The 14,763-nt window shown below is 48.8% G+C and overlaps 2 protein-coding genes across 3 annotated transcripts in view; one reads left to right on the forward strand and one right to left on the reverse strand.

The window, feature by feature from the left end:
• Positions 1-63: 63 nt before the first annotated feature.
• The window catches only part of LOC104939059 (gelsolin), a 28,850-nt gene continuing 14,150 nt past the window's right edge, over positions 64-14,763 (reverse strand). The window contains exons 1-19 of one of the 2 annotated variants that reach the window (XM_019278199.2): positions 7,329-7,456; positions 3,762-3,962; positions 3,409-3,563; positions 3,159-3,320; positions 3,034-3,093; positions 2,870-2,959; positions 2,709-2,798; positions 2,454-2,586; positions 2,267-2,355; positions 2,054-2,182; positions 1,887-1,973; positions 1,663-1,796; positions 1,458-1,548; positions 1,202-1,372; positions 948-1,122; positions 751-872; positions 532-609; positions 392-452; positions 64-283 (exon numbers count right to left, since the gene is read on the reverse strand). In XM_019278199.2, the coding sequence (XP_019133744.1) occupies positions 132-283; positions 392-452; positions 532-609; positions 751-872; positions 948-1,122; positions 1,202-1,372; positions 1,458-1,548; positions 1,663-1,796; positions 1,887-1,973; positions 2,054-2,182; positions 2,267-2,355; positions 2,454-2,586; positions 2,709-2,798; positions 2,870-2,959; positions 3,034-3,093; positions 3,159-3,320; positions 3,409-3,563; positions 3,762-3,954 (2,172 nt within the window). In that variant the 5' untranslated portion in view covers positions 3,955-3,962; positions 7,329-7,456 and the 3' untranslated portion in view covers positions 64-131. Of the gene's footprint in view, positions 284-391; positions 453-531; positions 610-750; positions 873-947; positions 1,123-1,201; positions 1,373-1,457; positions 1,549-1,662; positions 1,797-1,886; positions 1,974-2,053; positions 2,183-2,266; positions 2,356-2,453; positions 2,587-2,708; positions 2,799-2,869; positions 2,960-3,033; positions 3,094-3,158; positions 3,321-3,408; positions 3,564-3,761; positions 3,963-7,328; positions 7,457-14,763 lie in introns of those variants that run through there. The other variant, XM_027284379.1, reaches the window with a different exon arrangement.
• Positions 8,910-14,763, forward strand: part of fhip2b (FHF complex subunit HOOK interacting protein 2B) — a 32,117-nt gene continuing 26,263 nt past the window's right edge. The window contains exons 1-3 of the mRNA XM_010750478.3: positions 8,910-9,094; positions 9,817-9,895; positions 9,988-10,073. Of these exons, the coding sequence (XP_010748780.1) occupies positions 9,044-9,094; positions 9,817-9,895; positions 9,988-10,073 (216 nt within the window). The 5' untranslated portion in view covers positions 8,910-9,043. The remainder of the gene's footprint in view (positions 9,095-9,816; positions 9,896-9,987; positions 10,074-14,763) is intronic.

A 14,763-nucleotide genomic window follows, 5' to 3' on the forward strand; every position in this document is an offset into this window, starting at 1 on the left:
TGTTTCTATAGCGTCTCACTGTTACAGCAACATGTCAAGCCACCACACTCAGAGAGACAGACAGGTGGTCAGACAGCTTTTATTGATCAGAGCAGTGAGACAGATCATTTATGTGTAAACAGGAAGTGATGTCACAGATCCTCCAGCGGGTCGGTGGTCCAGTACTCGTGGTTCCAGCCCAGGAACCAGCCCGTAAAGGTGGGCGGTTCGAATCCCTGTTTGACCATCACGATGGATGTCCCTGAGTCTCGGTCCGCCGGGTCACTCTCAATGTACCTGACAGCTGTACACAAACACACGCTGAACCACATGCACCAGAACCAGGTTCAATCTGAGCCCTGAAGCCCGCACCAGGAGCAGAGAGGTTCTCTGATCACTTCCTGTCTCTCACCTGAAGACACCGCCTCCTTCTTCTCCTCCTCGAGAGCCTCCTTTCCGATCCAAACAAACACCTGCAGGAGGACACAGGAAGAAAGGACACAAAGGGGGGGGTTGGGAAGTGCGTTACCATAGTGATGACAGGAGACTCACCTGGTCCCAGGTATCCAAGACCATGACATCATCAGGAGCGAGGTCAGCCTGCATCATCTCACCTGGAACCTCCTCCATCTGAACAGAGATACAGTTAGCTAGCGTTAGCATCATGTATTACGTTAGCCACCAAGCTAACGTTAGTCTGATACGTTAGCAGGCTAGCATTAGCCAGGTAACCCACAACATGCTAATATGTGACATGCTCTGCAGACTCACCAGGAAGTTCCCGGTCTTGTTGGAGCAGGCGAACAGGCGAGGAGGATGATCCTCCATCGTGGACTTGAGGCGAGGGGACCTCTTGTAGCCATCCTGCCCCCCCAACGTATCCCAGAATGCACCTGTAAGCACACAGAGACTCTCCAGTCAGATTTGATCCAGTTCACCTGGTTCAGACTAAACCTCGCCCCCCTCACCTTCCTCCACCCCCTCCTCCAGCATGGTCGGGGTCACCTGCAGGACTTCAGCCAGCCTCTCGGCCCCAGGGGCCTCAGCTGGACTGCTGCTGGCCCCTCTCCAGGTCCAGGATCCAGAAGGAGACACGAGGAGGAACACGTCGCTGGTGTTCAGGCTGGAGGAGGATGGGTCCACCTGAGGAGAACCAGGGGAGGTCAAACCAGATTAGCCTGATCACAAGGCGACCCGTAAAGGACCTGGTCTTCTGTCTCACCTCCACAGCTCTGCAGTCTCCCGCCGGATTGGCTTGAATCTGGAAGAGGCGCGTGTCCTCTGCCTGTGATTGGCTGCCGTCTCTGGATGTCCCACCCTTGTACACCACCATTGGTTGTCCTCCGAACAGGCTCATGAGGTGGGCGGGCTCTTTTCCCTGAACCACCCGCACCTGCAGACAGGAAGTCATCGGTTACCTGTCAACAAGGTTCAGTTCTGTCTGTCAGAGGAGAAATGAGTCAGCCTGGGTCCAGTACCTGAACAGGACCGCCTCCCAGTTCATCATCCAGCTGGACCGCCAAGATGGCCGACGCTCCGAGCTCATCCTGGCTGGACTCCGCCCCCTGCCTGCAAAGAGAAGAAGACCTCCTGAAGACCAGGGTCAGGCCTCCTGAAGACCAGGACCAGGGCCTCCTGAAGACCGGGTCCCGAACCTCCTGAAGACCAGGACCCGGTGCTCACCATATGTAGATGATGTGCCCATCTCGGTTGTCGTGGTGATACTCGTACAGGATGATGTAACTGTCTCCTCCAAAGAACTGACCGAACACAGATGGATCCACCAGAACCTTATCGGATCCTTCAACACGCCAGATCTATGAACAAACCAGATCTCCCATGAGTCTTAGCTCCATGTGGAGCCAGCAGAGCTGCGATTGGCTGGACAGGCCTGGCCCCACCCTCACCTGTTTGTCTCCGTCTCCCCGGTCGACCATCCCGCTCTGCGCAGCCATGGCTTCTGATTGGTGGAGCTCTGCCATGTCAAACGGGACCTGTCCAATCAGAAGAGCTAGACTTAGTTTACAGGAACCATCTGGACCCGATCCTGAATCTGATTGGTCGGCCGGTTTACCTTCTTGATCTTTGCGATCTGATTGGACACATAGGCCGTTCCCATGCCGATCGTGTCGTCGGGGTCCCTCCAGTCCTTAAAGAATTGTTTGAAGAGCGGCGTCTCCCCGTGCTGAGGAAGGACCTGGACCTAAGGGGGTGGGTTGGACAGGTATACCACATGATCAGTCTGCACAGGTGAGACCATCGACATGTGAGACAGTGACCCGCTAACCTGTGTGTGTGCTGGGTAGTTCATCTTGTCAATGAACTTCTCGGCAGTCTTCATGACGGCGAGCCGCTCGTCGACGCTCGCCTCCTTACCTGCAAACACAAACACGTCTCACTGACCAATCAGGTTAGAGCTGGTCTGAACTGGTCCTGGCCAGGCCAGACTGGTTCTGATCAGTCACAGTTGGGACCTTTCCAGATGTAGAGTTGTCCGTTGGCTCCGTTGTCGAGGATGAAACAGTCGCCGGGCAGCAAAGCATCCTGGCGGAATGGATTCTGCTCTGCTACCATGGTAACCTCTATGTCAGAGCCGGTGTTGGACACCTGACAGACAGACAGGTAAACACTTCCTGTTGCTACTTCACAATAAAAGCCTTCCAGTGGACATTCAGGAAGCACTGACATCATGAGTCGCTGCAGCGAGCTCATTGGACAAAGTCCGTTACCTTATAGAGCCGCGCCTGTTTCCTGTGGGAGGCGTCCCTCTTGGTGTCGTCATGGTGACTGTCAGGCAGGTCCGGCTTCTCCCCGAGAACCTAAGGTCAACAGGAAGAGGTCAGAGGTCAACAGGAAGAGGTCATGTGATCAACTCTGCTCGTGTCATCACCTCCAGCATCTTCTCTGGCTCCTCCCCTTCGTTACAGACCACCAAAGTGGCCCGCCCACACCGCTCGTCATCACGAATACCCTTAGACACCTGTCAATCAATCAGTCAGTCAGTCGTGATGTCAATGAATAGTGATGATGTCATCAGGTGATGTCACCACTCACCGTGGTGGCCTTCAGCTTCTCAAAGTGGTTACTATGGCAACCAGACCACTGGATGATTTCCTGTAACGAGAGAGAGACAGATTCAGAGGGAGACATGTCTCACCTCCCCCCCCTGCCCGTCTCACCTCTCCCAGGTCCAGGATGAAGCTGTCTCCCTGGTTGAAACTCTCCCAGCTGACAGGAACCTCCGTTGCCCTGACGACACGACGACCTTTGACTTGCAGCAGACGCTGAACGTCCACGTCATTGGTCACTACGTGTTGGAACCCTGAGGCCACGCCCCCTTTCTGTGTGAGAGGAAGTGATGTCATTTATGCAATCAGAATGACAGCTCAGGACGATTACATGAGTACTCTGATTACTCGCAGTGCTCACCATGTACTTGAGTCCGGTCTTGAAGTACCCAGTGAAGGTGCTGGACTCGTGGTTCTGGACTTCGCGGTACTGGATCGGCAGCCCTTCCAGGTAGTCATCCATCTTCACCGCAAAGATGGCCGCTGCCCCGCTCTCATCCTGAGAACACTCTGAACCTGCAACGGACCAATCAGAGAGCAGGCCAACGGACCAATCAGAGAGCAGTACTAATGTCACATGACACTGATCTGCTGTGGTTGTATTATTAGCACACGTATTGTACTGCAGTAGCAATATAAGTACACAGAGTCCTGCAGTACCTTTCCAGTAGTGCAGGTCATATAGCAGTATAAGTACACAGAGTACTGCAGTACCTATCCAGTAGTGCAGGTCGTACTGTGTGGGTCCGGTGCGACTCTTGGTGCTGTGGAGAATCAGGTACGCGTCGCCGCTGTAGAACCCTCCGTACAGACTCTCAGGAACAGGAACCAGGTCCATCTTCTCCACCCGCCACACCTGAAGCTCCGCCCCCTGACCTGCACGCTCAAACTCAGGATGGTACACCATGATGTCACCTGTAGGGGGCGGAGTTTAAAGGTCAGCTTGTTCTTTGTCCTCATCCCCACACACAAAACACCTGGGGGGCCTCGTACAAAGGTCGCGTACGCACAAAAAAGTGGCGTACGTCCTTTTCCACGCTCACGTTCAAATGTATCAAACGTGAAACAATCGTAGAAATGTGCGTGCCCCACGCCAACTTCATAGCTGTCGTACGCACGTTTCTACAGCTGTTGTTCCTTTGGCGACACTTAGAGGTGACGCTGGGAAACTGTTAATAATGTGAAAACAAGTAGTCATCAGAGTGATGTGCACATCAGAGACACACTGATGAACATTTAACACACCCATGTGTTTGCAGTTATATGGGTGAATATAAAAGCATGCGTGATGTGATTAAGAAAATGTATTAACAAAGGCAGCGTTAGCGTTGTTAGAGGACCTTGCAAATGGTGCAATCCGACGTGAGTGAGTATTTAAGGAACGCAAGGATTTACTTGCAAACCATGATAATTGGCTCATAAGACGATTTCGGTTACCAAGGCCAGTGTTACTGGAGTTGTGCGCAGATTTGCGGCCGGCCCGAGAGCGCAACGGGGGCCGGCGAGTAGCCCGGGGTTGTGCTGACCACGCTGGGGTTCCTGGCAACAGGGGCATTCCAGCGGGAGCTGGCCGATCGGTCAGGAGTGTGCCAGTCAACCCTGAGCCGAGCCATGCCAGCTGTATGGGACAGAATCATCTGAATGTCATCCTGGTACATCAGATTCCCGTACAGTGCTGTTCAACAGGCCGACATTAAAGCACAGTTTGCAGCGAGAGCCGGTTTCCCTAATGTAATCGGAGCTATTGACTGCACACACATTGCTATAAAACCACAGGATGAATTTGTTTATGTCAGTAGGAAACATTTTAATTCCATCAATGTTCAAATCATATGTGATGCACAAATGAAGCTCACTAACATCGTGGCAAGGTGGCCTGGTTCAACACACGCCTCATTCATTATGACTAACAGCATGGTTGGGAACAGGCTGGAGGCTGCACGGTGCGCGATGGGTGGCTTCTATTCGTTTAATTGTCCCGTAACGCTGGGTTACATGAATTCAGATATCATATTTTTGGTTTTTATTTTCTGCTGCTGAAATTAGAGCTACAGAGCTTTCTAACAAGCCCCTGATCATCTCTGTGTTCAGTAATTGTCAGTAAAAACGGGCGTAAAATGTCAGCCGCGGCGCCACACCTGTCCACACCTGTCCACACCTGTGTGCGCGCTGCTCGGATCCCACGGCATTTACAGCCTCACCCGTAAAATACACAGCATGCGGAACGGCTGCAGGACGGCTCCGCTCCGGAACGGCTGCGTACTCCGCCGTCCACCAACTCACACAGAACGCACGAGATCTCGTGACTTCACGTATAATCACGTGATATTTCCGGCTGTAGTCTCTCTGACTCCTGCGATGATGCATCTTTTTTCTGGTGTCCTTATAAAAAGGATGTGAGGTGTCATCAATGATTACACCTGAACACCCCTCACCTGTTGACTTCAGGTCGGCCCCGCCCATGATGACGTGTTCTTGTAATGAAACTCGATCCGCGGTGAACACGGAGTATTTTATTTTGAAAATCAACCGGAGTTTTATTTTGTATTTTGTAGCTGATTGTCTGCTCCGTGCTGAGTTTATGCTCCGTGAACAACAGAAGCTCTGTGTGTGTTGCGGAGCCGTGACGCAGCGTGGACGGAGACTGTGAGAGCTGACGCACTGACTGACATGGAAACGCATCGTCCCGCATGCAGCGTGTTTCAGCCTCACGTCTTTGGTATTTGTCCCTGTTGACAGAATCCACTTCATTCACTAGAATCTCGAGTTCAGACTCTGTGAAATTCATTTTCGGACAAAGAGGTGAATCTCAGGTCCAGAGAGGCACCTGGCTGCAGACCTCCACTGTCACGCACCTGCCTCCACTGTCACGCACCTGCCTCCACTGTCAGGCCCGGAAGTGATGACGTTTTTTGGGGGGTGGGGACGTGGAGAGGACATTTTGAGGGGGTCATTTTCATTTTCAGATGCCTCACTGAGCGGGTTGGTCTGCTGCTGCGTTACGTTAACGTGTCCGCCATATTGGATGTGGCAGGTCTGCCCGTAAACTAATAACAGGAAATGGACTGAACTTCATAAAGCGCCTTTCTACAAAGTTCTTTAAGTTAATGTCTCTTATACACCCATTCACACACACACTAATATATCTGGGAAACAAACAGGCACCAAAAACAACGTATGTAACTTTTAAAGTGATGATTATAAATGTTTACTCCTTATGTAAGCACCAAACCAACGTATGTATTTTTCTAATGCTGAGTGTTTACAGCTACTAATGTGTGTAACACTGTTACTGTGATGATAAATATTGAAATATTTATATTTAACATTTAATCTGTGTCTATAATAACCAGATCCTGAAATGTAGATGTGACATGAGGGTTTCTGAATAAAGAGCACTAACGTCTACATTTAACTGATTTTGATTAATCATTGATTTACATACATACTAGCTTAAGAGAAAATGTGCACTGACCAAAGAAAAGTTTACTATAAAAACAATATATACAATAGACTGGGAATTAAAACATTTTATGTCATTGTTTAATAATGAATTCATTTGTGAGGAAAACGATCCAACCGGAAGTGCATTCACGAATTCATGATTTTATTTTGAAATGTATCCCTTGCATTTCCGGGCCTGACAGTGGAGGTCTGCAGCCAGCATCTCTTGCAGGTCCAGGGCCTATTTAAATAGATTTGTAAATGAGGGCGTGGACAGGGAGGAGTTGCACGTGCGCTCAATTCCACGTTGACTGGGATGAACAAAAGAAACGTGCTGGGATCCATGCGAACGCACGCGACAGTTTCCGGGTTTTGGCGTACGCCAAGTTTCACGTGGAAATCCACGCAAGTATTCGTACATGAGGCCCCCGAGCTGCAGCTCAGAGGAACAGGAAGTGCCTCGCCCAGGTAGACAGACAGGTAGTTTCCAGTTGGAACAAAGAGGAAACTGAAAAACCCCGTAGTCAGTAAACGCCTCATGATTCTAACAGGTAACGAGAACGTGATGAAGCACTTCCTGTTTTCACCTGTTTCAGCAAACACATGAAGAATGTTTGATTTGTGAAAACTGGTTTCGGGTGTTTTACCTGTTTTCAGGTAGAGCTTAGCCACTCTCAGGTGTGTTTGACCTGTTTTCAGGTAGAGCTTAGCCACTCTCAGGTGTGTTTTTCCTGCTTTAGGTGGATCTAGCAGATAAAATCCTAAAAACAGACACAGACTCTGAGATAATACACACCTGTTTTCAGGTGTGTATTGATAATAAAGAGAGGAACTCACCTTGTCTGGGTTGGACGCTGCTGTCTGATGGATGAAATGAATCCGAGGTTGTCGCTCAGGCTCATGAGCTCCACCTGAGAACAGAGCAGGGCGGGGCCATGGGGGAGAGGCTGCAGGCAGGTAACTCTACCTGTCCACCAGACCACACCCACACCTGAAGCACAGCTGCTGACCATCAATAAATAATCAGCTGTTTGTTTACTGCAATACTATACACTACAAAAAACTCTGGTACACACAGGTACAAGTACTAATACACACTGTAAAATACTCTGACAGAGGTACAAGTACTAATAGACTGTAAAAATACACAGTTATTAGTACTAATAGAATAATTAGACCCCATCCCAACCAGGCTGCTCAAGGATGTTTTACCTGTAGTTAGTCATTCTTTATTGAATATGATTAATCTGTCTTTATTATCAGGATATGTACCACAGTCCTTTAAGGTAGCTGTAATTAAACCTCTTCTTAAAAAGCCCACTCTAGACCCAGAGGTCTTAGCCAACTACAGACCGATATCAAACCTTCCCTTTCTGTCTAAGATACTTGAGAAAGCTGTAGCTAATCAGCTGTGTGACTTTCTCCATAACAATAGTCTATTTGAGGATTTCCAGTCAGGATTTAGAGTGCATCATAGCACAGAGACCGCATTAGTCAAAGTTACAAATGACCTCCTAATGGCATCAGACAAAGGACTCATCTCTGTACTTGTCCTGTTCGATCTTAGTGCTGCATTTGACACCATTGACCATCAAATTCTTTTACAGAGACTGGCACTATAAACTGGCATCAAGGAACCGCCCTAAGCTGGTTTAAGTCGTATTTCTTAGATCGATCTCAGTTTGTTCACGTCAATGATGAATCCTCCATGCAGACCAAGTTTGTCATGGAGTCCCACAAGGTTCTGTACTTGGACCACTTCTATTCAGTTTATATATGCTTCATCAGGAGCATCTGTGTCTCTCTGTCTCTATCACAGTTCACTGCTCCTGTAATCATTTTATCATTCATTGTAATTCATTGTCATTTTATCAGTCATTGTAATTCATTGTCATTTTATCATTCATTGTAATTCATTGTCATTTTATCATTCATTGTAATTCATTGTCATTTTATCAGTCATTGTAATTCATTGTTATTTTATCAGTCATTGTAATTCATTGTCATTTTATCATTCATTGTAATTGTACAATATGTTTGTGTTGATTTGTTCTGTACACTGACATCTATTGCACGTCTGTCCGTCCTGGGAGAGGGATCCCTCCTCTGTGGCTCTTCCTGAGGTTTCTTCCACCTTTTTTCCCTGTTAAAGGTTTTTGTGGGCAAGTTTTTCCTCACTGGAACCGAGGGTCTAAGGACAGAGGGTGTCACTCCCTGTACAGATTGGAAAGCCTCAGAGGAAAATGGACTTTGTGACTTTGGGCTGTACAAATAAAATCTGATTGGATCTTATTTGATTTAATACACACTGTAAAAATACTCTGACACAAATATTAGTACTAATACACACTGTAAAAAGCTTTTATTTTGGAATTTCCCAACCGGATGCACTAAGATTCGTTCGAGTTGTGTTTTATTGTGAAACTCCTCCCCGGAAGTGTCAGCTGTCAGTTTAGGTGACAACATGTCGCAGTAAACCGGCAGATAACCGGGAATAAACCGGGTCGAACCGGGCAAACGGACGGGCCGCACGGCCCAGTTTTGGCGGGAGAATGGAGACGTTTAACAAGCTGACCAACATGCTGCTGCACGCGCTGGAGACGGTGAGGGAGCGCGAGCTCGGCTACCTGCTGCTACCTGCTGTTAGCTCAGAGTTTACAAAGTTACAGACAGACAGACAGGCAGGCTGACAGACAGGCAGGCTGACAGACAGACAGACAGCCAGGCAGACAGACAGGCAGCCAGACAGGCAGGCAGGCAGACAGACAGACAGACAGACAGGCTGACACACAGGCTGACAGACAGACAGACAGACAGACAGCCAGACAGGCAGGCAGGCAGACAGACAGACAGACAGACAGGCTGACACACAGACTGACAGACAGGCTGACAGACAGACAGGCAGACTGACAGACAGGCTGACACACAGATTGACAGACAGGCAGACTGTCTGTGTGTCAGCCTGTCTGTCTGTCTGTGTGTCAGCCTGTCTCACCCTCAGAGAGACAGACAGGTCTGTGAACTTGTTTATCTGAGTTAACAATAGTAACGTGACCGTGAAGCTAACAGCTTTACCTGTCGACGTGGAGGAATGTGGCTCAGGTGACTGCAGACAGGTGAGGACAGAGACAGACAGGTGAGGACAGAGACAGACAGGGGAGGGGTAGGGGCGGGGGTTCTGTTGATGTGATCAGCTGTGAGGAGGTCACGTGAGCCCTGTCGTCATGACAACAGGACACGGTTCCTGTCACATGACTTCACTGATGATGACGTTGAATAATAATGATCTGTTTACCTGTCTGTCTCTCACCTGTCTGTCTCTCAGAGGGAGCCCTCTGTCGACCTGTTGGACTCGTTTATCGATCATTGGAAAGCGATCACTAATTATTACATCCAGACGACAGGTGAGGAGCTGCAGACACTCTGTTACCTGAGAACACCTGATCAGCCAATCACAGTCATCTGTGTGTGTGTGTGTGTATGTGTGTGTGTGTAGATGAAAGTCGTCCTGTCAGACAGACAGACATCCCGTGGCGTCTCAAACAGATGTTGGACATCCTGGTGTATGAGGAGAAGCAACAGGTAACACACCTGAACACACCTGAACACACCTGAACCGTGCATCATGGGAAGCCACAAAGCCTAGGAAGACTCACCTGATCAGGTGTAGTCATGATTTAAGGAGGTCTGGATAGAGAAAGATTCATCATGTTTAAGTTACATTGTAATTAAGTTACATTGTAATTAAGTTACATTATAACATTGTAATTTAGTTACATTGTAATTTAGTTACATTGTATGAACACGTGAAGGCAAACAAAGAAAACGGATTCAACATTATGTTCAGCAGCCCCGGTTCTAGGCAGGCAGATATGAGGGGGCAGTCAGAAATGTTAAGGGGGCATCATGTGTACAGACCATACTCCAGCACTTTTTGTGCTTATAGTAATGGCGTTTTCTTCATTGAATCTCTCCAAACTGAACATGCCTAGGCCAGTCAATTCAAACACTTTGCTAATTATGCAATTAATTATGAAATTTCAGGTTGCTATCACAGATTTTCCTAAGGGGCCTATTCTCCCATCTGCGCGCAATTCTTTTTACGCACAATTACGCGCTTTTACGCGTATTCTGCACTGTGGTCTTCCAACACGCCCCAACGCTTAACTTCAGAATTAAGGCGGACTCTCAAAAGAGGTGCCATTTATTCAAAACACAGGGAAATTTTGATCACGCCCTCATTTGATGTGGTTAATCCTGAGCCCATGATGCTACGAATTTGATGCTAGTAGAAGTCACAATAACTAGACTGTACTCCTATGTGAAATGAGTTCAGATTCGATCAAAATAATATTTATTGATACTGTCGTGTTAACTAGTGCCACGGCGGGCCTATGTTAAAGAAAACCCGCTGTCCTACCTTAAGTTGGTGCAGCTATGATGAAGAAGCGGATGAGAGGGAGGAGGTGAGGAAGAGGAGGGGGGAGCGAAGTAGGGCAGGCCTCACTGCAGGGAGGTGCCACAGCTGAGTGCTGGAGCGGTGTAGCATCAGAGCTCCGCTAACAGACAGACAGAGAGACAGACAGAAAACAGAGAGACAAGACGGGTCTTTCAACCAAACAGCATCCAGTCGGTCGATTCTCCAGTCGTTCTTTCTCCCCTCTGAAGAGGGACTGGATCCATAAACTCCTCCCACCTCCTCCTCCTCCTCCTCAGCATTCACACCCCAAGGATGCTCGGTGAGTATTCTGCACGCATTAACATCCTTTGTCCTCTGAGTCTGAAATAGATAAGTGTGCTTCAGTGTGTGTCGTGTCTGTGTGTGTGTGTGTGTGTCTGAGCGCGCTCCGTGGCGCTCTTCCAACATGATTTGCATGGACCATGCATGCTGTGTGTGTGTGTGTGGTGTGTGTGTGTGGTGTGTTGTGTGTGTTTGTGTGTTAACCTGTCTCCAGTCTGCCACAGCTAATCTGGTATGTTAGCATGGTGCTATGCTAGTCCACATATTGTTCAAGCAACATGTTAGCTAACAAGTCACAAGCGATACAGCACACACACACACCACCCACACAATACACCACACACATTACACACGCCACACCACACACCCACACAGCATGCATGGTCATGCAAATTTCAGGTGGAAGCACGCCCACTGAGCGCGCTCAGACACCACACACACACCACCGACACCGTACACACACACCACACACACACACCACACACACTGTATAACAACGCGCTGCACGGCATAGCATAGGACGGATACACAGTGCGAAATACGACATGAATGAGATTCGTCTGTCTGCAGTGTCCCTGAACACACACGAACCCTGCTGAGAGCTTGTGCCTGCATCAGGGACAACTGTAATGTGAGACAACACGAGTTCACGGGTCAAAACTGATTCCTCCACACCAGTTCGGACACCCGGCCTGTTCACAATCCCTGAACGTCCTCACGTGTCCTGACAGACTGTTGATCCTGAAAAGTCGAAACCTGTCGGGCCGCCGATCTGTCCTGAACCGAACCGTGACATCAACCTGAAACCAGAACAATTTATTTGAAGTCACCTCGATGATAACTTGTCTGATGAGATACCATGTCATGTTTTAACACAATTGTTCGATGTTAGTTTGCCGTTAATCGGGCCGTCTTGAATGAAACTGGACCCTGAGACTCTTGCACAGTGATGTTGAGGTCAAGTCCAAAATGGTCAACAAAATGGATATGGATTAACACCGGGTACTTTGACGTCCAAACGTTGTCGGGACGTCTCTTGACACTGGGACTGCCTCTGAACCACAAACATCTGAAAAAGTCTGACCCCCTTTGGGACTGAGACGCCCCCACTGATGTTGGAGGGTCAGAGGAAGAACATGAGACACTCTTTCTATGTAGTACTGTTGTAGCAGTCTGTGTACCTTTCCTGGTGTATTTCTCTGTTCAGCCAGGTGGTGTTGTTTGAGTAGGCCGTTTGAACTTGACAACAGAAACATTTTACTGCCTTTATTTTCCCCCAAATCTGTCCAGTATATTTGTATTTCTAGTATTCACCTCCACCTCTTCACCCCCAGCAGCTTATCTGCCGCCATTTTCTCGGTGGTCCCTACACTTCAGCTACTGTGAACAAAATGGCATCCATGGGGACGAGAAAGTGTCCAGAGTTCAAACACTCCCCATCACAGTTAGCAGTCGTACATGTAAAAATAAGTAAGAGCCTCAGCGCACTTCTTGCCCACCTGAACAGGTAACTGTCCCGTCCACTGCTCAACTGACACCTTCCAGCCCTCTCAGGGCCAAGCTCACCACACCTGGATCCTGACAGAGATATGAGTAAGGCTTTCCCTCAACTCTCAGTCATGTTCTTCCACAGAGGAGGTGTGGCCGGGTTCAGGACGCTCCTCACAAGTGCTCCTTTCCACCACCAAACAATATCCCGGGTGAGCTGGGGCTTGAACACAGCCTGAAGCCAAGTATGCTCCCCTTCCCGAGTTGTCGACTGGTTTGTCAGAAACTTACTTGAGGCCATATGAATGTCCAAAAGGTGCAGGCTCTTCTAAGGACAACAGGTCCGGAACTCTTTTGCCCCTCTTAAGTTGCCACTACAACAGGCACAGATGACCCTAATCCTACTGCCCACAGCTTCTTCCAAGCTGCCTCAACAATGGGGGTTTTGAGATTGCCCACTCCGATTCCAGGTCACCAGCCCTCCCTAGGGAATTCCTTCCAGTTCCTCCAGAGATGTGAGGCAACGAACTCATCGGGGACAAGAGGACATTCCCAGTTCACCCTCACTTACACGTTTCGGTTACAAGGTCCGTTCATCTTCCACAGCCTCGGTCTGTTGGCATGAGACAAAACAGCTCCCACGGCTCACCCCGGTCTGTCCTGTCTGTCCTGGTCTGTGTTTCCTGATCCGGTCCGGTCGTCCTCTTCTTCTGATGTTTATCCAAAATAACCTGTCCTGTCTTACCTGTCCTTGAGGTGTGTGATGCGACAGCTTGCACTGTGGTAGTCAGGAGTCATTGCTAGCACCGGCTGTGTGTTCCTCTCTGGAGCTCAGGAGGGACCAATCAGTGATCATTAAACCGGTTCACTTCCTCCCTCCTGGGGACAGGACTACTGCCTTCGATGTACGCACCACACAATCTTACACTTGAGACCTATGCTGTTTTCACGGCGATGACCTCTGACCCTGTGTCTCCTAGGTAACGACCTCGACGGGAACAAAGTGCTTCTCGTGTCGTCCGCGGCAGAACGCGATAAATGGATGGAGAACCTGGGAGAGCCGTTCACCCCAACAAGGAAACAGCCGGAGGCCGCGAGAACGTTCCTGACGCTGTGGGTGATCGAAGCCAAGGACCTGCCCGCCCAAGGAAGAGGGTACTGCATGTACTAATGTACTCACCACGGGTATCTGTAACCTCTCTGTATTCACAGAGCTATCTGCACTCTGCGAGATGTGTCTGGACGACTGTATTAAACAGTAGTACTTGTACTTCAGGTACTTCTGCGAGCTGTGTTCTGGACTGACAGTCTCTCCGCTCGGGACATCGTGTAAGCTGAAGACTGACAACATCTTTGGGGCGACTTTCGCCTCAGCAGTCTGCCATTCTGTCATCGCCGTCACTCCTTCATCTCTACAAAGACACCGCAGGAAGAGGAAGAAGGACAAGATGGCCAAGCTACGTCGGATTGGTCCAACACATTCCTGTTGCCACGGTGACTGGGCAGACAAGGGGGTGAGAAGTGCGTACACAGGAGGCACGCCCAGCACCAGCAGGGGTAGGTCGACTTGAGTCAAGCTGTTTCAAATATTATCTTAGATATGCTTCCATGTGGGCTAGCTTAGATCTGATGTGTTAGCGGTGTGCCTAAATAGAAAACATTAACATTTAAGACTTTGTTGATCGTGTTTTCAGATTACTGACTCGAGTCTCAGACTTGTGACTCGGGACTCGTGTGTTTCATGACTTCTTGAGTCATTGACTTGTGTGTTTCAGACTCATTTGAACTTGTGTGTATCGACTTGTTGTCGTGTTTCAGACTCATTGACTGTGTGTTCAGACTCATTGATCGGGGGTCTTCAGACTTGTTTGACTCGTGTGTTTCAGAATTGTTGACTCGTTGTTTCAGGACTCATTGACTCGTGTTTTCAGGACCTCATTGACTCGTGTGTTTTCAGACTTGTTGATCGTGATTGTTCAGACTGTTGCACTCGTGTATCATACTTGTTGACTCGTGTTCAGGAATCATTGAATTGTGTGTTTC

The sequence above is a fragment of the Larimichthys crocea genome, chromosome XI, assembly GCF_000972845.2.
Source record: "Larimichthys crocea isolate SSNF chromosome XI, L_crocea_2.0, whole genome shotgun sequence".
Taxonomy (NCBI): Eukaryota; Metazoa; Chordata; class Actinopteri; family Sciaenidae; genus Larimichthys; species Larimichthys crocea.